This window comes from Pan paniscus, chromosome 3 (assembly GCF_029289425.2).
Source record: "Pan paniscus chromosome 3, NHGRI_mPanPan1-v2.0_pri, whole genome shotgun sequence".
NCBI lineage: Eukaryota > Metazoa > Chordata > Mammalia > Primates > Hominidae > Pan > Pan paniscus.
The window spans coordinates 143,553,424-143,578,883 of NC_073252.2; the positions used below are offsets into that span (position 1 = coordinate 143,553,424).

A 25,460-nucleotide genomic window follows, 5' to 3' on the forward strand; every position below is an offset into this window, starting at 1 on the left:
GCTTTTGAGTTCTTGGTCATGAACTCTTTGCCTAAGCCAATATCTAGAAGAGTTTTTCCTATGTTATCTTCTAGAATTGTTATGGTTTCAGGTCTTAGATTTAAGTCTTTGATCCATCTTGAGTCAATTTTTTATAAGGTGAGAGATGAAGATCCAGTTTCATTCTTCTACATGTGGCTTACCGATTACCCAGCACCATTTGTTGAATGGGGTGTCCTTTCCTCACTTTATGTTTTTGTTTGCTTTGTTGAAGATCAATTGGCTCTAAGTATTTGGCTTTATTTCTGGGTTCTCTATTCTGTTCCATTGGTCTATGTGGCTATTTTTGTACCAGTACCATGCTGTTCTAGTAAGTATAGCCTTGTAGTATAGTTTGAAGATGGGCAATGTGATGCTTCCAGATTTGTTCTTTTTGCTTAGTCTTGCTTTGGTTACACAGACTTTTTTTTTATTCCATGTGAATTTTAGGATTGTTTTTTCTACTTCTGTGAAGAATGATGATGGTATTTTGATGGAAATTGCATCAAATTTATAGATTGTTTTTGTCAATATGGTCATTTTCACAATATTAATTCCACCCATCCATGAGCAATGTGATGTTTTTCCATTTGTTTGTGTCACCTATGACTTCTTTCAACAGTGTTTTGTAGTTTTCCTTGTAGAGATCTTTTTTTTTTTTTTTTTTTTTTTGAGACGGAGTCTTGCTCTGTCACCCAGGCTGGAGTGCAGTGGCGCAATCTCCGCTCACTGCAAGCTCCACCTCCCAGGTTCACACCATTCTCCTGCCTCAGTCTCCCAAGTAGCTGGGACTACAGGCGCCCGCTACCACACCTGGCTAATTTTTTTATTTTTTAGTAGAGACAGGGTTTCACCGTGTTAGCCAGGATGGTCTCAATCTCCTGACCTCGTGATCTGCCCGCCTCAGCCTCCCAAAGTTCTGGGATTACAGGCATGAGCCACCGTGCCTGGCCTCCTTGTAGAGATTTTTATTTTATTTTATTTTATTTTATTTTATTTTATTTTATTTTTGTTTGAGATGGTGTCTCGCTCTGTCGCCCAGACTGGAGTGCAGTGGCACAATCTTGGCATCTCTGCAAGCTCCACCTCTGGGTTCACGCCATTCTCCTGCCTCAGCCTCCCGAGTAGCTGAGACCAAAGGCGCCCTCCACCACACCAGGCTAATTTTTTGTATTTTTAGTAGAGATGGGGTTTCACCATGTTAGCCAGGATGGTCTCAATCTCCTGACCTCGTGATCCGCCTGCCTCAGCCTCCCAAAATGCTGGGATTACAGGCGTGAGCCACTGTGCCCAGCCTCCTTGTAGAGATCTTCCATCTCCTTTGTAAGTTGTATTCCTAAGCATTTTATTTATTTATTTATTTTGTAACTGTTATAAAAGGGGTTGAGTTCTTGATTTGATTCTCAACTTGGTCGCTGTTGGTGTATAACAGTGCTACTGATTTGTGTACATTGATTTTGTATCCTGAAACTTTACTGAATTCATTTATCAGATCTAGAAGCTTTTTGGATGAGTCTTTAGGATTTTCTAGGTATATGATCGTATCATCAGTGAACAGCAACTGTTTGACGTCCTCTTTACTGATTTGCATGTCCTTTATTTCTTTCTCTTGTCTGATTGCTCTGGCTAGGACTTCCAGTACTATGTTGAATAGAAGTAGTGAAAGTGGACATCCTTGTCCTTTTCCAGTTCTCAGGAGGAATGCTTTCAACTTTTCCCCATTCAGTATAATGTTGGCTGTGGGTTTTACATAGATGGCTTTTAGTATTTTGAGGTATGTCCCTTCTATGCCAATTTTGCCTCAAGTTTCAATCCTAAAGGGATGCTGGATTTTGTCAAATGTTTTTTCCGTGTCCATGACCTTAATTCTTAACCCTGGCTGCTCTTTAGAATCCTCCAGGATTAGGCTTTAAACAAATAGTGATGCCTAGGCCCTACTCCACATCAACTAAATCAGAATCTCTGTGGTGGGGGCCTGGACTCCTGCTTATTTTAACAGCTTCCAGGGTGACTCTAGTGTGCAGCCAGCCAGAGCACCACTACTCTGTGACATATGAGAAGCTGTTGAGTCACCTGCTATTGTTGACATTACAAGCAGTTCATGTTCTCTTCCAGACACTTGGAGGTCTTTAGGAGAAGTGAATGCTTGGCACTGTTCTTTCATCTCTTGTTTCCACTTCTTGAACCACCATCATTAAGAATTACTGCTTTATTCATGATAGCAGTAAAATACAAATAATTTTGCCACCTGCTTTCTTGCCATAATTATGAAGCAGCATATTTCATATTTCTTAGAGCAAAATCCAGAAAGTTATATAACTTACAAATTTGTTAGTTAAAATTTACCTCCCTTGGGAGGCAAGGGGGTAGCATTTGTGGAATTTTGTGATCTGTTGCTTGGCAACTATATCTAAGACAGTTAAGCTTCTGCACTCTGTGAACTGTTGAGTCACAACGTTTGGTGAGCCCAGTCAATTGCTTCCTGCTACTAGAAGGAAATTAATTCTTCATTATGCAGAGGACTTGACAAGTTGTTTTCCAGAGAGGCCGTTCGTAGTTATGTCACACTACTTCTACTTGACTCCACAAATTCTTCTGCCCTTTAGCCCTCTTACTTCTCAAGAGTTTGATCTGATCAGACGCAAGGCTGGAGCATCTTGGCAGGATGAAACACGATGGTCAGATTCTTCCGTGACAACATACACAGGCAGTTACCGGAAAAAACAACTGGACAAGTCCATGTGCAGCCAATTTTCTTTTAGAGCAGGACAGCATGAGCCTGAGTGTAAACAGTAAGATTTCTTTGTAATTTGCACCTGGATATATCACTATAAATAGACAAGAGTGCTCTTAGAAGAAAGAGGTATTGTAGACCCCTGAGAGACTTCATAGACTTTAACCCTCTATATTTTCTTTTGTAAATGTCAGCAGGAAGAAGAGCTAAATGTCAGTGACCAGCTGAAATTATGATCCTATTCTCTATTTAGTATTCCTAAAATTACATATAACTACCTAGTCCTGAAAGGATATGGATATGAATATTTGACTAAATTTTGGGTATTTGGGGTTCTCTTTTCAGCAAAAAGGTGCTCCTGAGAATTTCGCTTTGTTTCTTGTTTGGTTTTCTGGCTTTCAGGAGCTTAAAACTTCCTTCAGAGGAGGAAGAAATTCATGAAATCCTTCCCTACTCCCTACCTGTGGTTATTGCATTTTCTGAGTGTTTTCTGTAAGCCAGGCCCTGTGATAAGCCCATAATCAAAAAAATTAATTTCAGTTTATAAAGTGACTGGAACTAGGGAAATAAGTAATCAGCACAAAGTAAGGAGATTTTGTGGGTGTCTGGTGAGGGAGGGAGTGTTGTGTGTCTGAAGAGAGCTCAGTAAAATAGGTTTCCTCCAAGCTGGTTTGAAAGGCAGGCGAGGTGGGGAATGGAAAAGCACACTGCATGGAGAAAGAACCATTTAGCCCCAAGCACTGTCAAGGAGCTGCAAGGAGCTAAGTACATTTGAGAAAGTATAAGTGGGGATGTGGAAAAATGTCAGGACTTGTTATGAGATCTATCCATCTGTATATATTAATTGGTAAATATTTTATCCAAATTCTTGGAACATATTTGATAATCAGTTGAATTATTAACCTCAACTTCAGATAAGAGCAATAACCCACATAATACCCTGATAAATATTAGTTATATTTCCATCCAGACCTTTCCAAATCATCAAAACAAGTACTTAAAGCTAAAATGTCTCAGAAGTACTTCCCAATTGGGTGCCTTATCTGGTTTAGTCCAACAAAGTATAATTTCTGCATTTTTAAAATAGCTCTCAAGTATATTGACACTTAATTAGCTTTGGACATCCCTTTGCTACTTTTTCTGTGATACTTGAGGTTCATCTTGGCCAGGTAGTGGAGTTGTCTTAGTCCATTTTCTGCTTCTATAACACAATACCACAGACTGGGTAAATTATAAATAATAGAAGTTTATTTGGCTCAGGGTTATTGGAGGATGAGTAGTCCAAGAACATGGTGCCAGCATCTGGTGAGGCTCATCTTATCGCAGAGGGTGAAAGGTGCAAGAGAGCACTTATGATAGAGAGAGATACCAGAAACTGAACTTGCTTTATAACAGCCTCCTCTTGAGATAACTAAACTGCTCATATGATTAATCTATTTGTGAAGGTTCCACACTTATGACCTAGCCACCTCTTATTAGTCCTTACCTCCCAAAACTATTGCATTGGGGATTAAATTTCTAACACATGAACTTTTGAGTGACACACTCAAACCATAACAGGAGTCTTTAAGCACTGCTGAGGTCCTGTCTGAAAACAGTGTTTGAAAGAAAGATGGTATCCAAACAGATCCATTTACCAGAGTAGGAAAAAAGGTACTATATTTAATAACTCTGAAAAAATGCAGGAATAGGACATCTGGTGAAAATGTATAGGACCTGGAATTTTTTCCTATTCAGAGAGTGATCATTATGTGAATCATTCCAACCAAGGCGGCCTGTGACATTGCAAAACACAAAAGAGCACGAGCTTGTGAGGTTCATCTGTTTTTGGAACCTCAGAAATGTAAATATATTCTTTGCACAATTATTTCTTATTCTATTAGAAGCTAAGAAGAAGCAAGTGTTATAAATGAAGATGAAGCACAAATCGAGCTCATTTTGAAAGTACTGATTATATTCTAAATTTGCTTTGTTTTTAATCTTTTTCATGGCTAATTTTAGCCCCAAGGACAAATGTCTTTTTAAGTTCCGAGCAAAAGCTATTTGATTAAAATTCCATAAGGCTATAGAGAGACATTTTACATTGCTATAAAGTCAGAATGGTCCAAGGAGAATTATTGGGACAAAACATAAAATGACTGATCATTTAAAGTGGGTTAAGTCAGGAAAGTATTAAAATACACAAAACATTATACATTACACTTTTTATTCATCATATTTATTTACCACATACATTGAATATTCATATTGTGTGAGATAGAAGAAACTTGGTAAAAGTCTTGATCATTTGGTTCTGAACCAGTTTTAACCGCAGATATGTAAATTTATAAACGTAATCAAAAGGATTCTGAATTTGGAGAATGGAAATTAGTGTGATACAGACCTTAAGCTATTATGAAATATTGATGTCAATCCCAGTTGTCTGCCATGGTTAAAATAAGGGAAGGGTCACATTTTGGAATTCCTAAGACAGGAACATGGCTCAAGTATAAATTATTAAGTCTTGATTCTTTCTGTATTCAAGACAAGGAATGAAATGGCATACAAATTGGGAACAAATAAAACTGTCTTTGTTTGCAGATGACATTATCATCTACATAGAAAATCTGAAAGAATCAGCAAAAAAAAAAAAAAAATCCCGGAACTAATAAGCTATTATAGCAAGATTGCAGAATACAAGGTTAATATACAAAAATCAATTATTTTCCTATATATGAGCAATAAGCAAGTGGAATTTTAAATAAAAAACATAATACCATATACATTAGCATCTCCCAAAATTAAACACTTAAGTATAAATCTAACAAAATATGTACAAGGTCTATATAAGGAAAACTAAAAAATTCTGATGAAAGAAATCAAAAAAGAACTAAGCAAATGGAGAGATTTTTCCATGTCCATGGATAGGAAGACTGAACATTATCAAGATGTCAGCCCTTCCCAAATTCGTCTATAGATTAAATGCAGTTGCAATCAAAATCCAACAGGTTAGTTTCTGAATATCAACAAACTAATTCTAAAGTTTATATGGAGAGGCAAAAGACCAAGAATAACCAACACGATATTGAAGAAGAACATAGAGTTGGAGGACTGACACTACCCAACTTTAATGCTCACTATAAAGCCAAAGTAATCAAGATAGTGTAGTATTGGTGACAGAATAGATCAATGAAGTGTAGAATAGAGAGCCCAGAAATAGGTACACATAAATATAGTCAACTGGTCTTTGACAAAGAAGCAAAGGCAATACAATGGAGCAAATATTGTTCTTTTCAACAAATGGTGCTGGAACAACTAGACATCCACATGCCAAAAAGTTAACTAAGACACAGACCTTATACCATTCACAAAAATTAACTCAAAATGGATCATAGACCTAAATGTAAAATGCAAAACTATAAAACTCCTAGAAGATAACAGGAGAAACCTTAAATGACTTTGGGTATGGCAATGGCAATGATATTTTAGATACAACACAAAAGGTATGATCCATCAAAGAAATAATTGATAAGCTGAATTTCATTAAAATTAAAAATATCTGTTCTGAGTAAGACAATGTCAAGAGAATGAGAAGACAAACCACAGACTGGAAGGAAATATTTGCAAAGGACTTTTATCCAAAATAACAAACATTTGAAAAAGATTCGTTTGAAAAAGAAACAAATTTGAAAAAGAACTGTTATCAAAAATATACAAAGAACTCTTAAAATTAAATTAACAAACAATCCAATTAAAAAATGGGCCAAAGACTTTAAAAAATACCTCACCAAAGGGATATACAGTTGGCAAATAAGCATGTAAAAAGATGTCTCACTGGCCGGACACGGTGGCTCACACCTGTAATCCCAGCACTTTGGGAGGTCAAGGCAGGCGGATCACGAGGTCAGGAGATCGAGACCAACCTGGCTAACATGGTGAAACCCCGTCTCTACTAAAAATACAAAAAATTAGCCGGGCTTGGTGGTGGGTGCCTGTAGTCCCAGCTACTCAGGAGGCTGAGGCAGGAGAATGGCGTGAACCTAGGAGGCGGAGCTTGCAGTGAGCCAAGATCATGCCACTGCACTCCAGCCTGGGTGACAGAGCGAGACTCTGTCTCAAACAAAAAATAAAAAAGATGTCCCACTACAACATATGTCATCAGGGAAATACAAATTAAAATAATGAGATAACATTACGCACCTATCAAGGTGAACCCCTAAGGTAAACTATGGGCTTGGGCTGATAATTGATGTGTCTGTGTAGGTTCATCAGTTGTAACAAATGTACCACTGTGGTGGGGGATGTTGATAGTGGGGAGGCTATGAATTTGTAGGGACAGGAGGTTTATGGGAAATCTCTGTATGTTCATCTTAATTTTGCTGTGACTGAAAAACTGCTCTTAGAAAAAAAGTCTTTAAAAATTGAGGCAGGGGAAGCTGGGGAGTGGAGAGGAGGGCTGGCTTTAAATTGGATGGTCAGAAGGCAGGAAGTACTATTAGGGTTAAGGAGAGACGTTTTCTAACAACCAAATAGGAGGATATAGCAATCTCAAATTTGTCTGCATCTAGTAACATAGTCTCTAAGCTTATTAGGTAAAACTGAAAGAGCCAAAAGGAGAAATAAGTAAATACACAATCATAGTTGAACATTTTAACATACCTCTCTCAGTAACTGATGGAAAAAAGCAAATAATAAAGACAAACCAAATTTGAACAACTTGATTAAGATACTTGTCGTAATTGACATAGCTATAGTATTGAACCTATCAACCACAGAATATACATTCTGTGGTTGACCATTGTGTCAAGTTCTACAGAAACACCTATTGGAACTGTATAAAATCTATAAATCAATTTGGTAAGAACTGACATTTTTACAATATCCTTGTATTCGTCCATTTTCACACTGCTGTAAAGACCATATTTTAGGCCATTAAAAAGCAACAATTTTCAAATAATTCAAATAATATAGAGTATGTTTTCTGACTGTAGCAGGACAAGCCACAGACAAAATTCTTCAGACAGTGAGTTAAAGAAGGAAGGGGTTTATTCGGCCAGGGGCATTGGCAAGACTCCTGTCTCAAGAGCTGAGCTCCCTCAGTGAGCAATTCCTGTCCCTTTTAAGGGCTCACAACTCTAAGGGGGTGTGTGTGAGACGGTCGTGCTCAATTGAGCAAGCAGCGGGTAACGTGACTGGGGGCTGCGTGCACTGGTAATTAGATCGGAACAAAACAGGATAGGGATTTTCACAGTGCTTTTCTATACAATGTCTGTAATCTATAGTTAACATAACCGATTAGGTCAGTGGTCGATCTTTAACTACCAGGCCCAGGGTGTGGCGGCGGGCCGTCTGCTTGTGGATTTCATTTCTGCCTTTTAGTTTTTACTTTTTCTTCCTTTGGAGGCAGAAATTGGGCATAAGACAATATGAGGGGTGGTCTCCTCCCTTATGACAAGTGTTATTAAGCTGGAAATCAATGACAAAAACAAAACTAGAAAATGTCTAAATATATAGAAATTTAACAGTACACTCATATAACCCATGAGTAAAAATTAAATCACAATGAAAATTAGAAAACAATCTTTGAATTGAATAATACATAAAGTATGATAAATAAAAGACTTGTGAAAGCCATAGCCAAAAGGTGAAAATAACCCAAATATACATCAATAGAGAAATAAACAAAATGTGGTACATACATACCATGGAATATTATTCGGCCTTAAAAAGGAATGCAATTCTGACACATGCTACAACATGGATGCACCTTGAAAGCTTTATGCTAAGTGAATAAAGTCAGACATAAAAAGACAAATTTTGTGTGATGTACCTAGGCTAGGCAGATCATACAGACAAAAAGTAGAATACATGTTACCAGAGGCTAGGAAGAGGGGGAAATGGGGAGTTGTTGTTTAATGAATATAGAGTTTTTGTTTGGGTTGACTAAAAAGTTCTAGAGATGGATAGTAGTGATCATTGCACAACATTGTGAATGTTCTTACTTTCACTGAATGTACACTTAAAAATAACTAAAATGATAAATTTTCTCTTGTGTGTATTTTACAATAATCATAATAATAATGAAAACTTGTGAAGGACAGAACTTGTAGAATGCAGAGAGGGGCTCCCTGTATATCCATCCCTCTGTATATAACTGTATATACAGAGGGATGTATATTCTGTATATTCACTGCTTGCACAAATTGTCAAAGTCAACTTTTTCAAAACTCTGAAAATTAACCAAAGGTTTACAACAATCTGAGGAGTGTATATTCAAGGAAAACTAAAAAACCCTGGAAACAACAGTGAGGTTTGCACATTGCAACTTGATCACTCCCACCCCCTTGATAGTCCTTGAGAGCAATGCTGGTTACTACATTTGTTTGATCATGAAAATGATAAGTTCTTTTTAAAAATAAAAGTTCTCAAGTCACTCTCCTTAGAAATTATCATAATGAAGCACCGATTAATGTATGTTTAATAAGTGCTCCAGATGGATCTTATATGATCAGAAAACAATGGGAAATGCTGTTTGGAAGAGGGTGAAAAATCTATTCTTGCCACATGGCAGCCTGACACCAAACTTGATGTCACTTAAGGGGATTCTGAGGAGTCACCCTTTCAGAAGACATTGGATCTTGTGGGGTGGGGGAGTTTCCTTCTACCCCCTTTGAAAGAAAAATAAATCTTGGGGCCCCCAAATCACTAAGCTAAAGGGAAATGTCAAGCTGGTAGCTGCTTAGGGCCACTCTGCCTCCCATTCTATTCAAAGTCACATCTCTGCTCAATGAGATAGATGCATATCTGATTGCCTCCTTTGGAAAGGCTAATCAGAAACTCAAAAGAATGCAACTCTTCATCTCTTACCTATCTGTGACCTGGAAGTTCCCTCCCCTCTTTGAGTCTTCCTGCCTTTGCTTCAAGTTGTCCTGCCTTTCCAGACCGAACCAATGTACTTCTTACATATATTGATTGATGTCTCATGTTTTCCTAAAATGTATAAAACTAAGCTGTGCCCTGACCACCTTGGGCACATGTCCTCAGGACTTCCTGAGGCTGTGTCATAGGCACACATCCTTAACCTTGGCAAAATAAACTTTCTAAATTAACTGAGACATGTCTCAAATTTTCAGGGTTCACATCTCCTTTTCACTAGAGGACAAAATTTACTTTTCTGTGTCAGTCTTGGACTCCTTCAGTTGACCTTATTGTTGCTTAGGGGGAACACAAACCCAGAAAAGAGAAAAAGTTGTGATAACTGTGACTGAGCTTTTCAGAATAGTCCAAAATTGTTTGAAAAGCAATGATTTTCCTTTCTGAATTGGCAGTTACAGAAACAAACTCTGGAGTGAAAAAGCAGCAGCATGTCAGGTTATGCTTCTCAAATGGAGTAGCACTGTGCCAGGGCTCATGGAAAGCCACAGGACAAATAGGGAGCACTTGTTTGTTATAGCAGCAATACAAAAGTAATACAGGTGGGAGGGAGAGCAGAAACATTTTTAAGTAAAGAAAAAGCATACATGATTTTTATAATAAAGGAAAACATCACATGATATAAACTTTTAATAAATATCTAAATTAAAAGAGGAAATTAAAAAGTTAGTGCTTACCAGTAACAGTTAAAAATGATGTAAAAAATGCCACATACCAGCCTGGGCAACAGAGTGAGACTTCATCTCTGCAAAAATCAAAAAAATAGCCAGGTGGTGGTATATGCCTGTGGTTCCAGCTACTCGGGAGGCTGAGGTGGGAAGATTACTTAAGCCTGGGAGATGGAGGCTGAGGTGAGCCATGATTGTACCACTGCACTCCAGCCTGGGTGACAGAGTGAGATCCTACCTCAAAAAAAAAAAAAAAAAAAAAAAAGCACCTACAACATGGCTAAAATAGGTCACATCTCTGCAAAGAAATGTAATCAAAGATGTGCAAGATCTCCACTCAGAAAACCAGAAGACATTAGAGAAAATAGAGGCAATCTAAAAGGAGATACAAACCATGTTCATGAATTGAAAGATGATAGATGTGGTTTGGCTTTGTGTCCCACCCAAATCTCATATCCAATTGTAATTTTCACATGTCAAGGGAAGGTCCTGGTAGGAGGTGATTGGATCATGGGGGCAGTTCCCCCATGCTGCTTTTGTGATAGTGAAAGTGTTCTCCTGATATCTGATAGTTTAAAAGTGGTAGTTTCCCCAGCATGCTCTATCTCTCCTGCCACCATTTAAGATGTGCCTTGCTTCCCCTTTGTCTTCTGCCATGATTGTAAGTTTCCTGAGGCCTCTCCAGCCATGTGGAACTGTGAGTCAATTAAACCTCTTTTGTTTATAAATTACCCAGTCTCAGGTAGTATCTTTATAGCAGTGTGAAAATGGACTAATACAAGGATATTGTAAAAATGTCAGTTCTTCCCAAATTGATTTATAGATTTTATACAGTTCCAATAGGTGTTTTTGTAGAACTTGACACAATGATTCTAAAATTTATGTGGAACTACAAAGAGCCAGGCAATAGCTGAGACACTCTCAGAATAAATAAACAAACAAACAAACAACAACAGCAAAAAGGTGAGGTCTTGTTCTACCAACAGCAAACATATTATAAAGCTTCAGTAATTAAGGCAGGGTGCTTTTATGAAACAAGAATAAACAAAGACCAGTGGAGCAGAATAAAGAGCCAGAAACAGACCCATGCGTATACAAGTACTTGATTCATAAAAAAAGACAGCAGAGCAGCAAAGAAAGGTGGTTTTCAATTCCAAATAAATTAATTCAGATGAATTAAATAACAAAGTGTAAAAGGCAAATCAATGAAACCATTAGATGACAATATGGAGAATATCTTGATGATTTCAAGGTTGGCAAAGATTTCTTAAACAAAACACAGAAAACACTAACCAGAAGGAAAAAGTTAGATAAATTTTGAGTTACCTTAAAATTAAGTAGTTCTATTCAACTAAATACAATATTAAGGGCATATAAAAAGGCAAGCCACAGAGGAGAATATATTTTCAACTTAGTGACTGACAAAAGGCTTGCATCTATGAGACATATATGTATCTATATACATATATGTGTATATATATGAATTTGTAAAAACTCTTACAAATTAATACCAAAAAAACACAACCCACTAGAAAAATAGGAAAGAGACTTCAAAATTAAATCAATAAACCAAGATATCCAAATAACCGATAAACACACCAAAGGTGCTCAACCACATTAGGAATCATAAAATGCAAATTAAAACCACAAAGAGCTTATGCTAAACACCCTCCAGAAAAGTTAAAATTTAAAAGACTATTAATATTAAGTGTCAACATAGACCAATGGCACAGAATAAAGAACCCAGAAATTAAGCCACACACCTACAGCCAACAGATCTTTGAAAAAGTCAACAAAAATAAAAAAGGAGAAAGGACACACTATTCATTAAATGGTGCTGGGAAAACTGGCTAACCATATGCAGAAGAAGAAAGCTGGACCCCTACCTTTCACCATATAAAAAAAATTAACTCAAGATGGATTAAAGACTTAAATGTAAGACTTCAAACTATAAAAATCCTAGAAGAGGCTGGGCGCGGTGGCTCACACCTGTAATCCCAGCACTTTGGGAGGCCTAGGTGGGCGGATTACCTGAGGTCAGGAGTTCAAGACCAGCCTTGCTAACATGGTGAAACCCCGTTTCTACTAAAAACACAAAAAAATTGGCTGGGCGTGGTAACAGGCACCTGTAATCCCAGCTACTCGGGAGGCTGAGGCAGGAGAATCACTTGAACCCGGGAGGCGGAGGTTGCAGTGAGCTGAGATTGCACCATCGCACTCCAGCTTGGGCAACAAGAGCAAACCTCCGTAAAAAAATAAATAAAATAGGCTGGGTGCGGTGGCTAACGTCTGTAATCCCAGCACTTTGCAAGGCTAAGGCAGGCGGATCATGAGGTCAGGAGATCAAGACCATCCTGGCTAACATGGTGAAACCTCGTCTCTACTAAAAATACAAAAAATTAGCCGGGCATGGTTGCAGGCACCTGTAGTCCCAGCTACTCGGGAGGCTGAGGCAGGAGAATGGCGTGAACCCGGGAGGCAGAGCTTGCAGTGAGCGAGATGGCGCCACTGCACTCCAGCCTGGGCGACAGAGTGAGACTCCATCTCAAAATAATAATAATAATAATAATCCTAGAAGAAAACACCTAGGTAACACTCTTCTGGACATTGCCATAGGCGAAGAATTCATGACTAAGTCCTCAAAAGCAAACACACACACAAAAAAAACTGACAATTGGGACCTCATTAAACCACAGAGCTTCTGCATAGCCGAAGAAACTATCAACAGAGTAAAGAGACAACCCACAGAATGAGAGAAAATATTTTTAATCTATGCATCCAACAAAGGACTACTACCCAGATCCACAAGGAACTTATATCAACAAGCAAAAACCAACAAACCCATCAAAAAGTGCACAAAGGCCAGGTGTGGTGGCTCATGACTGTAATCCCAGTATTTTGAAAGGCCGAGGCAGGAAGAGGACTGTTTGTCCCAGGAATCTGAGACCAGCTTGGGAACATAGGGAAACCCCATCTCCCCGCTCCCACCCCCCACAAAAAAAGAATTAGCCAGATGTGGGGGCATGTGTCTGTGGTCCCAGCTACTCAGGAGGCTGAGGTGGGAGTATTGGTTGAGCCTGGTAGGTCGAGGCTGTAGCGAGCTACGATCATGCCACTGCACTCCAGCCTGGGTGACAGAGTGAGACCTTGTCTCAAAAAAAAAATTGCACAAAGGACATGAATAGACACTTCTCAAGAGAAAACACAACAAGTGGCCAACAAACATGAAGAAAATGCTCAGCATCACTGATCATCAGAGAAATGCAAACCAAAACCACAATGAGATACCATCTCACACTAATCAGAATGGCTACTAATAAAAAGTCAAAAAATAACAGATATTGATGAGGTTGAAGAGAAAAGGGAACATTTATACACTGTTGGTGGGAATGTAAATTAGTTCAGCTCCTGTGGAAAGTAGTTTGGAGATTTCTCAAAGAACTAAATATAGAACTGCCATTGACCCAGCAATCTTATTACTGGGTATATATCCCAAGGAAAGTAAATCATTTCACCAAAAAGACACATGTGCTCATATGTTCATTGCAGCACTATTCACCATAGCAAAGACATGGAATCAACTTAGGTGCTGATTAGTGGTGGATTGGATAAAGAAAATGTGGTATGTATACACCATGGAATACTACACAGCCACGAAAAAGAATGAAATAATGTCCTTTGTAGCAACATGGATGCAGCTGTTAAGTGAATTAATGCAGAAACAGAAAATCAAACACAGCATGTTCTCACTTATAAGTGGGAGCTAAACAGTGGGTACACATGGACATAAAAATGGAACAGTAGACACTGAGGGCAGAGAGGGAAGGGAGCAAGGGTTGAATAACTACCTATTGGGTACTAAGTTCACTGTTTGGGTGACAGGTTCAATATAAGCCTAAACTTCGGCATCACACAATATATTCATGTAACATACCTGCACATGTACCCCTTGAGTCTAAAAAAAAAAGCCTACTAAATGTTGGTAAGGATGCCTAACAATAAGATCTCTGATATACAGCTGATGGGAATGTACGTTGATATCGCTCTTTAGAAAAAGTTTGGTTTAACTTTCTACAGTTGATTCTATGGATATTGTAGACCTAGCAGTTCTACTCCAACTGAAATGCACTTTCACATGTACGTGGAGAGACACGTACAATAATGTTCTTAGCAGTACTTTTCATAATAGCCAAAAAAACTAAAACAAGCAAAATGTAGAATAAGTACTATTCATTGACAGAAGAGTCAACAGTGGTGTGGTCATACAATGGAATGCTGCATGGTAATGAATAAGAAAAAACTATGGTTCCACTCAGTAATCTCACAAACATAATGTTGGGCATTTTGAACCAGGTGACATGCTGTATAATTCTCTTTATATAAAATTCAAAAAAACCAGCCCAAACCAAACTATAGTGTTTAGTGACAAAATGTATTAAGAGAAGCAAAGTAGTGGTTCCTGTAGAAGTCAGGAAATTGGCCCAGTGACCACCTGTATCAGACCATCTGCCCCAAATCTACTGAAGAATAATTACTGGGGATTGAGCTAAAAAACCTGCATTTTTAAATTCATACGCCCAGGTGATTCAACTGCTGCTGTCATTAGGAGAAGAAAGATGCAGGGTAGGCCACCAGCCCTTGTCTCAGGAATAATTAGGGCTAGTTTGTGTGCTGAATACATGTATAGGAATATTTTAGGGCTCGTTAGGCTGATATCAATTCCACTCTACCCCTGCCTCACAGAGTTACAGGTTCCTGAAGTGTGAGGACCCTCCTCCCTCAATCAGAGGCCCTAAAATAATTACTACCATGTGTTGAACTCTAGAAATTGATGACTTTGTTCATTCCATACAAAATAACCTGCGCTTCCCACACAGTCCCTGCTTGCTTAGAGTATCATATTTGGATTCAAGGAAACTGGGATACAGATGTGTTTCAAAGGATACACACTGCATCTGTGAGTCCCCAAGTTACTCCGCTGATATTAAGTTTTTAGTTTTTTCAGAAATGAACATAATTACTGTAATCTTTCTTATCCCATTCATAGCACTTATCTTATTTTGAAAACAGCTCCCTAGAGAAACACTCATAAATCCCTTTGAAATAATTATGAACTTAATGTTTGAGCTTTTCATGCACAGAAGTTGAAAATGTTACCCTTTTATGACAAATTAGAGAACAAACAAATCACTAAAGATGATAAGAAAGTCCAACTGTAGTTTATTTAATGGGATTGTGGGATTACAGTTGGGAATATGGAAAGAGTGGAAGAGAACAAACAAGTGTTTAAGAAACCAAATAAAAAGATGAATGATTTATATTCCTCTGAGTAAATACCCAGTAATGGGATCACTGGGCAGAACGGTAGTTCTATTTTTAGCTTTTTGAGGAATTGTCATACTGCTTTCCACAGTGGTTGAACTAATATACCCTCCTACCAACAGTGTAAAAGTGTTCTCTTTTCTCTGCAACCTTGCCAGCATCTGTTATTTTTGACTTTTTAATAATAGCCATTCTGATTGGTGTGAGATGGTATCTCATTGTAGTTTTAATTTGCATTTCTCTAATGATCAGTGATAATGAGCTTTTTTTCATATGCTTTTTGGCCACATGTCTTCTTTTGAAAAGTGTCTGTTTATGTCCCTTGCCCACTTTTTAATGGGATTGTTTGTTTTTTTCTTGCAAATTTAAGTCCCTTTAGATGCCAGATATTAGACCTTTGTCAGATGCATAGTCTACAAATATTTTATCCTCTTCTGTAGGTTGTCTGTTTACTCTGTTGGTTTATCCTCTTCTGTAGGTTGTCTGTTTCTTTGCTGTGCAGAAGCTCTTAAGTTTAACCAGATCCCCTTTGTCAACTTTGGCTTTTGTTGTGATTGCTTTTGGCATCTATGTCATGAAATCTTTCTGGAATATAAATCATTCCACCATAGAGACACATGCATGCAAATGTTCATTGCAGCATTATTCACAATAGCAAAGACCTAGAATCAACCTAAAATGCCAATCAATGACAGGTTGTAAAAAGAAAATGGGGTACATATACATCATGAAATACTATGCAGTCACAAAAAAGAACAAGATCATATCTTTTGCAGAAACATTGATGGAGCTGGTGGCCATTATCCTTAGCAAACTAATGCAGGAACAGAAAACTAAATACCGCATGCTCTCATTTATACGTGAGAGTTAAATGATGAGAACACATGGACACAAAGAAGGAAACAACATGGCCAGGCGCAGTGGCTCATGCCTGTAATCCCAGCACTTTGGGAGATCGAGGTGGGCAAATCACGAGGTGAAGAGATTGAGATCATCTGGGCCAACATGGTGAAACCCTGTCTCTACTAAAAATAAAAAAATTAGCTGGGCTTGGAGGTGCGTGCCTGTAGTCCTAGCTACTCAGGAGGCTGAGGCAGGAGAATCACTTGAACCTGGAAAGCGGAGGTTGCAGTGAGCCCAGATCACACCACTGCACTCCAGCCTGGTGACAGAGTGAGACTCCGTCTCAAAAAAGGAATGGAACAACAGACACTGGGGTCTACTGGATGGTGGAGGGTGGGAGGAGGGAGAGGAGCAGAACAAAATTGCTATCGGGTATTAGACTTAATACCTGGGTGATGAAGTAATCTGTACAACAAACCCCCGTTACACGAGTTTATCTAAATAACAAACCTTCACATGTACCCCCAAACCTAAAATGAAAGTTTTAAAAAAAGATGAATGGAAATCCCTGTAAGTCCACAGGCTTCATGTGATTTATAAATCCATAAATTTGTAACTTGTTTCTTCTACTTGCTTTCCTTAGGATGTCATTGACAAACAGTTCTGCCTGTCGTCTTCTCTGCTGGGCTGGTACCCAAGAGACTACAGATATCAAAGGTAAGTGCAACATGATCAGTTTCTGGGCCCAGCCCTTTTGCCAGGGTTGCTGTGTTTCTTTCAGATTCTTTTTTTTCTCTCACTTTACTGAGATATGATTGACAAATAAAAATTGTAGGCCGGGCACTGTGGCTCACACCTGTAATCTCAGTACTTCAGGAGGCCAAGGTGGGCGGATCACTTGAGGTCACGAGTTCAAGACCAGCCTGGCCAACATGGTGAAACCCATCTCTACCAAAAATACGAAAACAATATTAGCTGGGTGTGGTGGCACATGCCTGTAATCCCAGCTACTTGGAAGGATGAGGCAGGAGAATTGCTTGAACCCAGGAGGCAGAGGTTGCAGTGAGCCGAGGTGGTGCCATTACACTCCAGCCTGGGTGACAGAGCAGGACTCGGTCTGAAAAAACAAAACGAAACCAACCAACCAACCAAACAAACAAAAACAGACCTACTCTCTTAGCAATTTTTTTTTTTTTTTTTTTTTTTTTTTTGAGAAAGGGTCTCACTCTGTCACCCAGGCTGGAGTGCAGTGGTGCGATCTTGGCTCACTGCAACCTTTGCCTCCTGGGTTCAAGCGATTTTCGTGCCTCAGCCTCCCAAGTAGCTGGGATTACAGGCACCTGCCACCGTGCCCAACTAATTTTTGTGTTTTTAGAAGAGATGGGATTTCACCATGTTGGCCAGGCTGGTCTCAAACTCCTGACCTTGTGATCTGCCCAACTTGGCCTCCCGGAGTTCTGGGATTACAAGTGTAAGCCACCATGCCTGGCTCTCTTAGCAAATTTTAAGTATACATTTTAATTAACCATAGTTACCATACTGTACATAAGGTCTCCATACATATTCATCTTATAACTGAAAGTTTGTACTCTTTGACCAAAAATTCCCCATTTATCTTACCTCACACCTCCAGGTAACCACTGTTCTACTATGCTTCTATAACTTTGACTTTTTAGATTACACATATGAGTGAAATTATGCAGTTTTTGTCTTTCTGTGGCTGAGTAATTTCACTTAGCATAAAGTCCTCCAGGTGCATCCATGTTGTCACATAAACCAAGATGTCCTTCTCTTTAAGGCTGAATAATTTTCCATTGTATTATATACCACATTCTCTTTATCCATTCATTATTGATGGACATGTAAGTTGTTTCTAGATCTTGACTCTTGTGAATAATGCTGTAATGAACATGGGAGTGCAGGTAGCTCTTCGAGGTCGTGATTTTATTTCCTTTGGATATGTATCAGTAGGATTGTTGGATCATATAGTAATTCTATTTTTAATTTTTTTCAGGAACCTCCCAATTAACATTCCCATCAACAGTGGATAAGGGTTTCCTTTTCACACATCTTTGATAACACTTATTTTTTAACTTTTTGATAATAGCCATTCTAACAGGTAGAAGTAATACCTGGTTGTGGTTTTGATTTGCATTTCCCTGAAATTAGTGAGGTTGAGAACCTTGTTATATACTTGTTGGCCATGTGTATGTGTTATTTGGAAAAATCTCTCTTCAAGTCATTTTCCATTTTTAAATCAGTTTTTTTTCTGCTATTTAGTTATATGGGTTTGTACACCAAAAGTATCTGAGACAGGTCTCAATCAATTTAGAAAGTCTATTTTGCCAAGGTGAAGGACACATCTGTGAACAGCCTCTGGAAGTCCTGACAACATATGCCCAAGGTTAGGGTAGAGCTTGGTTTTATACATGTTAGGGAGACATGAGACATCAATCAATACATGTAAGATGTACATTGGTTCAATCCAGAAAGGCAGGACAACTCAAAGCATGTGCTACCAGGTCAGAGGCAGATTTAAAGATTTTCTGATTAGCAACTGGTTGAAAGGGATTTTATCTAAAGACCTGGAGTAGAACAGAAAGGAATGTCTGGGTTTTGATAAAGGGATGTGGAGACCAAGGTTTTATGATACAAATGAAGCCTACAGGTAGGTTTCAGAGAGAATAGACTGTGTTTCTTATCAGATTTAAAGAGTCTGTTCTATCAGTCTTAAGGTCTCTCTGTTGATGTTTGTGAGGCATGTCTGACCCCCACTTCCCATCATGCCCTGAACTAGTTTTTCAGGATAATTTGAAATGCCCTTGGCCAAGGGGAAGCTCCACCAGTCAGTTGGGGGAGCTTAGAATTTTATTTTTGGTTTACAAGTTCATTATATATTTTGGATATTAACTCCTTGTCAGGCCTCTGAGCCCAAGCCAAGCCATCACATCCCCTGTGACTTGCACATATATGCCCAGATGGCCTGAAGTAACTGAAGAATCACAAAAGAAGTGAATATGCCCTGCCCCACCTTAACTGATGACATTCCACCACAAAAGAAGTGTAAATGGCCGGTCCTTGCCTTAACTGATGACATTACCTTGTGAAAGTCCTTTTCCTGGCTCATCCTCGCTCAAATAGCACCCCCATTGAGCACCTTGCAACCCCCACTCCTGCCCGCCAGAGAACAAACCCCCTTTGACTGTAATTTTCCGTTACCTACCCAAATCCTATAAAATGGCCCCACCCTTATCTCCCTTCGCTGACTCTCTTTTCAGACTCAGCCCACCTGCACCCAGGTGATTAAAAGCTTTATTGCTCACACAAAGCCTGTTTGGTGGTCTCTTCACACGGACGCGCAAGAAATTTGGTGCCATGACTTGGATCAGGGACCTCCCTTGGGAGATCAATCCCCTGTCCTCCTGCTCTTTGCTCTGTGAGAAAGATCCACCTACGACCTCAGGTCCTCAGACCGACCAGCCCAAGAAACATATCACCAATTTCAAATCCAGTAAGCGGCCTCTTTTTACTGTCTTCTCCAACCTCCCTCACTATCCGTCAACCTCTTTCTCCTTTCAATCTTGGCGCCACACTGCAGTCTCTCCCTTCTCTTAATTTCAATTCCTTTCATTTTCTGGTAGAGACAAAGGAGACACGTTTTATCCGTGGACCCAAAACTCTGGTGCCGGTCACGGACTGGGAAGGCAGCCTTCCCTTGGTGTTTAATCATTGCAGGGATGCCTCTCTGATTATTTACCCACGTTTCAAGGGTGTCAGACCACGCAGGGAAGCCTGCCTTGGTCCTTCACCCTTAGTGGCAAGTCCCACTTTTCTGGGGAAGGGGCAAGTACCCCAACACCTTCTCTCCTTGTCTCTACCCCTTCTCTGCTTTTCTGGGGAAAGGGCAAGTACCCCAACCCCTTCTCTCCTTGTCTCTACCCCTTCTCTGCTTTTCTGGGGGAGGGGCAAGTACCCCTCAACCCCTTCTCCTTCACCCTTAGCGGCAAGTCCCGCTTTTCTGGGGGAGGGGCAAGTACCCCTCAACACCTTCTCCTTCACCCTTGGTGGCAAGTCCCGCTTTTCTATGGTGCAAGAACCCCCAATCCCTTATTTCTGCACCCCGACCTCTTATCTCTGTGCCCCAATCCCTTATTTCCATGCCCCAACCTCTTATCTCTGTGCCCCAATCCCTTATTTCCATGCCCCAACCTCTTATCTCTATGCCCCAATCCCTTATTTCCGCACCCCAACCTCTTATCTCTGTGCCCCAATCCCTTATTTCCACACCCCAACCTCTTATCTCTGTGCCCCAATCCCTTATTTCCATGCCCTGACCCCCTCCCTGCTTTTCTGGAGGGTAAGAACCCCCAAACCCCTTCCCTCCGTGTCTCTACACTCTCTTTTCTCTAGGTTTGCCTCCTTCACTATGGGCAAACTTCCACCCTCCATTCCTCCTTCTTCTCCCTTAGCCTGTGTTCTTAAGAACTTAAAACCTCTTCAACTCTCACCTGACCTAAAATCTAAGTGTCTTATTTTCTTCTGCAATGCCGTTTGACCCCAATACAAACTCAACAGTAGTTCCAAATAGCCAGAAAATGGCACTTTCAATTTTTCCATCCTACAAGATCTGAATAATTCTTGTCGTAAAATAGGCAAATGGTCTGAGGTGCCTGACGTCCAGGCATTATTTTACACATCAGTCCCTTCCTAGTCTCTGTGCCCAGTGCAACTCATCCCAAATCTTCCTTCCTTCCCTCCCGCCTGTCCCCTCAGTCCCAACCCCAAGCGTCGCTGAGTCTTTCTAATCTTCCTTTTCTACAGACCCATCTGACCTCTCCCCTCCTCGCCAGGCCAAGCTAGGTCCCAATTCTTCCTCAGCCTCCACTCCTCCACCCTGTAATCTTTTTATCGCCTCCCCTCCTCACACCTGGTCCAGCTTACGGTTTAATTCCATGACTAGCCCTCCCCCACCTGCCCAGCAATTTACTCTTAAAAAGGTGGCTGGAGCCAAAGGCATAGTCGAGGTTAATGCTCCTTTTTCTTTACCCCAAATCAGAAGCGTTTAGGCTCTTTTTCATCAGATATAAAAACCCAGCCCAGTTCATGGCTCGTTCAGCAGCAACCCTGAGACGCTTTACAGCCCTAGACCCTAAAAGGTCAAAAGGCCATCTTATTCTCAATATACATTTTATTACCCAATCTGCTCCCAACATTAAACTCCAAAAACTAGAATCTGGCCCTCAAACCCCGCAACAGGACTTAATTAACCTCACCTTCAAGGTGTACAATAATAAAAAAAAAAGTTGCAATTCCTTGCCTCCACTGTGAGACAAACCCCAGCCACATCTCCAGCACACAAGAACTTCCAAACGCCTAAACCGAAGTGCCCAGGCGTTCCTCCAGAACCTCCTCCCCCAGGAGCTTGCTGCAAGTGCCAGAAATCTGACCACCAGGCCAAGGAATGCCTGCAGCCCAGGATTCCTCCTAAGCCATGTCCCATCTGTGCGGGACCCCACTGGAAATTGGACTGTTCAACTCACCTGGCAGCCACTCCCAGAGCCCCTGGAACTCTGGCCCAAGGCTCTCTGACTGACTCCTTGGCTTAGCGGCTGAAGACTGATGCTGCCCGATCGCCTCAGAAGCCCCCTAGACCATCACAGATGCCGAGCTTCGGGTAACTCTCACAGTGGAAGGTAAGTCCGTCCCCTTCTTAATCAATACGGAGGCTACCCACTCCACATTACCTTCTTTTCAAGGGCCTGTTTCCCTTGCCTCCATAACTGTTGTAGTTATTGACGGCCAGGCTTCTAAACCTCTTAAAACTCCCCAACTCTGGTGCCAACTTGGACAACACTCTTTTATGCACTCTTTTTTAGTTATCCCCACCTGCCCAGTTCCATTATTAGGCCGAGATATTTTAACCAAATTATCTGCTTCCCTGACTATTCCTGGACTACAGCTGCATCTCATTGCTGCCCTTCTCCCCAACCCAAAGCCTCCTTCGCGTCTTCCTCTCATATTCCCCCACCTTAACCCACAAGTATAGGACATCTCTGCTCCTTCCCTGGCAACCGATCACATGCCCATTACCATCCCATTAAAACCTAATCACCCATACCCCACTCAACGCCAATATTCCATCCCACAGCGCACTTTAAAAGGATTAAAGCCTGTTATCACTCGCCTGCTACAGCATGGGCTTCTAAAACCTATAAACTCTCCTTACCATTCCCCCATTTTACCTGTCCTAAAACCAGACAAGGCTTACAAGTTAGTTCAGAATCTGCACCTTATCAACCAAATTGTTTTGCCTATCCACCCCGTGGTGCCAAACCCATATACTCTCCTATCCTCAATACCTCCCTCTACTACCCATTATTCTGTTCTGGATCTCAAACATGCTTTCTTTACTATTCCTTTGCACCCTTCATCCCAGCCTCTCTTTGCCTTCACTTAGACTGACCCTGACACCCATTAGGCTCAGCAAATTACCTGGGCTGTACTGCCACAAGGCTTCACAGACAGCCCCCATTACTTCAGTCAAGCCCAAATTTCATCCTCATCTGTTAGTCATACTCCTATTCACCGTTCTCAACTACTCATACATGCCCTGCTCTTGTTTACACTGCCGGTTTACACTGTTTCTCCAAGCCATCACAGCTGATATCTCCTGGTGCTATCCCCAAACTGCCACTCTAAACTCTTGAAGTAAATAAATAATCTTTGCTGGCAGAACTATGCTGAATCTCCTTAGGCACTCTCTAATCAGATGTCCCAGGTCCTCCCAATTCTTAGACCTTTTATACCTGTTTTTCTCCTCTTATTCCATATAGTTTCTCAATTCATCCAAAACCGTATCCAGGCCATCACCAATCATTCTATACGACAAACGTTTCTTCTAACAGCCCCACAATATCACCCCTTACCACAAGACCTCCCTTCAGCTTAATCTCTCCCACTCTAGGTTCCCATGCCGCCCCTAATCCCGCTTGAAGCAGCCCTGAGAAACATCGCCCATTCTCTCTCCATACCAGCCCCCAAAATTTTCGCCACCCCAACACTTCAACACTATTTTGTTTTATTTTTCTTATTAATATAAGAAGGCAGGAATGTCAGGCCTCTGAGCCCAAGCCAAGCCATCACATCCCCTGTGACTTGCACATATATGCCCAGATGGCCTGAAGTAACTGAAGAATCACAAAAGAAGTGAATATGCCCTGCCCCACCTTAACTGATGACATTCCACCACAAAAGAAGTGTAAATGGCCGGTCCTTGCCTTAACTGATGACATTACCTTGTGAAAGTCCTTTTCCTGGCTCATCCTGGCTCAAAAAGCACCCCCACTGAGCACCTTGCGACCCCCACTCCTGCCCGCCAGAGAACAAACCCCCTTTGACTGTAATTTTCCTTTACCTACCCAAATCCTATAAAATGGCCCCACCCTTATCTCCCTTCGCTGACTCTCTTTTCGGACTCAGCCCACCTGTACCCAGGTGATTAAAAGCTTTATTGCTCACACAAAACCTGTTTGGTGGTCTCTTCACACGGACGCGCATGAAACTCCTTATCTGAGATATGGTTTGCAAATATTTCCCCTTATCCTGTCAGTTTTCTTTTCATTTCGTTGATAGTTTCCTTTCCTGTGTAGAAAGTTTTTGTTTGATGTAGTTCCATTTGTTTATTTTTGCTTTAGTAAACTTTGCTATTGATGTTATATCTAAAATTCACTACCAAGACCAATGTCAGAAAGCTTTCTCCCTATGTTGTCTAGGAGTTTCTTGTTTTCAGGTCTTATGTTTAACTCTTTAATCTATTTTGAGTTGATTTTTGTGTATAGTGTAAGATAGGAGTACAATTTCTTTCTTTTATATGTCGATATCCAGTTTTCTCAGCCTAATTATAGACGAGACTACTGTGGGAGCCATAGGCTCTTGGCTCTCTAAAGCTTTGGTAAAATCACTGATGTGAGGCAGATTGATTAATAAAAGAAAAGGCATAAAAATTTATTTAACATGCATCCACGGGAGCCTTCAGAATAAAAGCCCAACTTCCCAATGAGTTACAGAAACGTGTATATTATCCTGAGGCCACAGTAAAGAATGCAGACTCAGAGCATGTCCAGAAACAGGTAAATCAGGCTTAGTGGCAAGGCAGGTTTAGAGAGAGAGAAATGAGGAGTCTTGGCTGGCAAAGATGGCTTTTTTATGTAGATGAAGCCTCCCTCAGAGAGAATAGATGGTAAATGTTTCTTTTCAGATTTTTAAAGGTGTCAGTTCATCTGCCAGTATTGGAGGAAAAAGTTTTTAATAAATAAACAATAAAGGTGTCAGACTCTCAACCTCTCCTGGATCTGGCAGAAGGCATAGAAATGGGAGGGGGCATGGCTTCATTAACGAAGATTCTCTACAGATGCAAATTTCCCCCACTTAGAATAGCTTCACAAGGCCACTTCTGTCTGCTGGCCAAGTAGCAGCCATTTAAAAATATGTCAAAAAATATATTTTTGGATAAAATATTTTAATTTCCTTCACTATTCTTTCCCTATTGTGTATTCTTGGTGCTTTTGTTGAAGATTAGCTAACTGTATATGCGTGGGTTTATTTCTGGGTTCTCTATTGTTTTTCATTGGTCTGTGTGTCTGTTTTTATGCCAGTGCCATGCTCCTTTGATTGCTACAGTTTTCTAATATAATTTGAAATTAGGACAAATGTTTTTTCTTGCTGCTTTCAAAATTCTCTGTCTTTGATTTTTGAAAGTTTTGTTACTGGTGGCAAATCCATACAGGTCCGCAGCAATCGCAATTCTTGCCTCCTCAGAAGAAAGAATTTGACTGAAGGGCATAAGCAGAAGGAGAGACCAAGGCAAGTTTCAGAGCAGGAGTGAAAGTTTATTGAAAAGCTTTAGAGCAGGAATGAGAGAAGGTAAAGCACACTTGGAAGAGGGTGAAGCAGGTGACTTGAGA

General features: G+C 40.3%; 1 protein-coding gene across 1 annotated transcript in view; it reads left to right on the plus strand.

The window, feature by feature from the left end:
- Positions 1-2,131: 2,131 nt before the first annotated feature.
- The window catches only part of C3H4orf51 (chromosome 3 C4orf51 homolog), a 72,749-nt gene continuing 49,420 nt past the window's right edge, over positions 2,132-25,460 (plus strand). The window contains exons 1-2 of the mRNA XM_024928586.4: positions 2,132-2,810; positions 17,141-17,214. Coding sequence (XP_024784354.1) covers positions 2,578-2,810; positions 17,141-17,214 — 307 coding nt within the window. The 5' untranslated portion in view covers positions 2,132-2,577. The remainder of the gene's footprint in view (positions 2,811-17,140; positions 17,215-25,460) is intronic.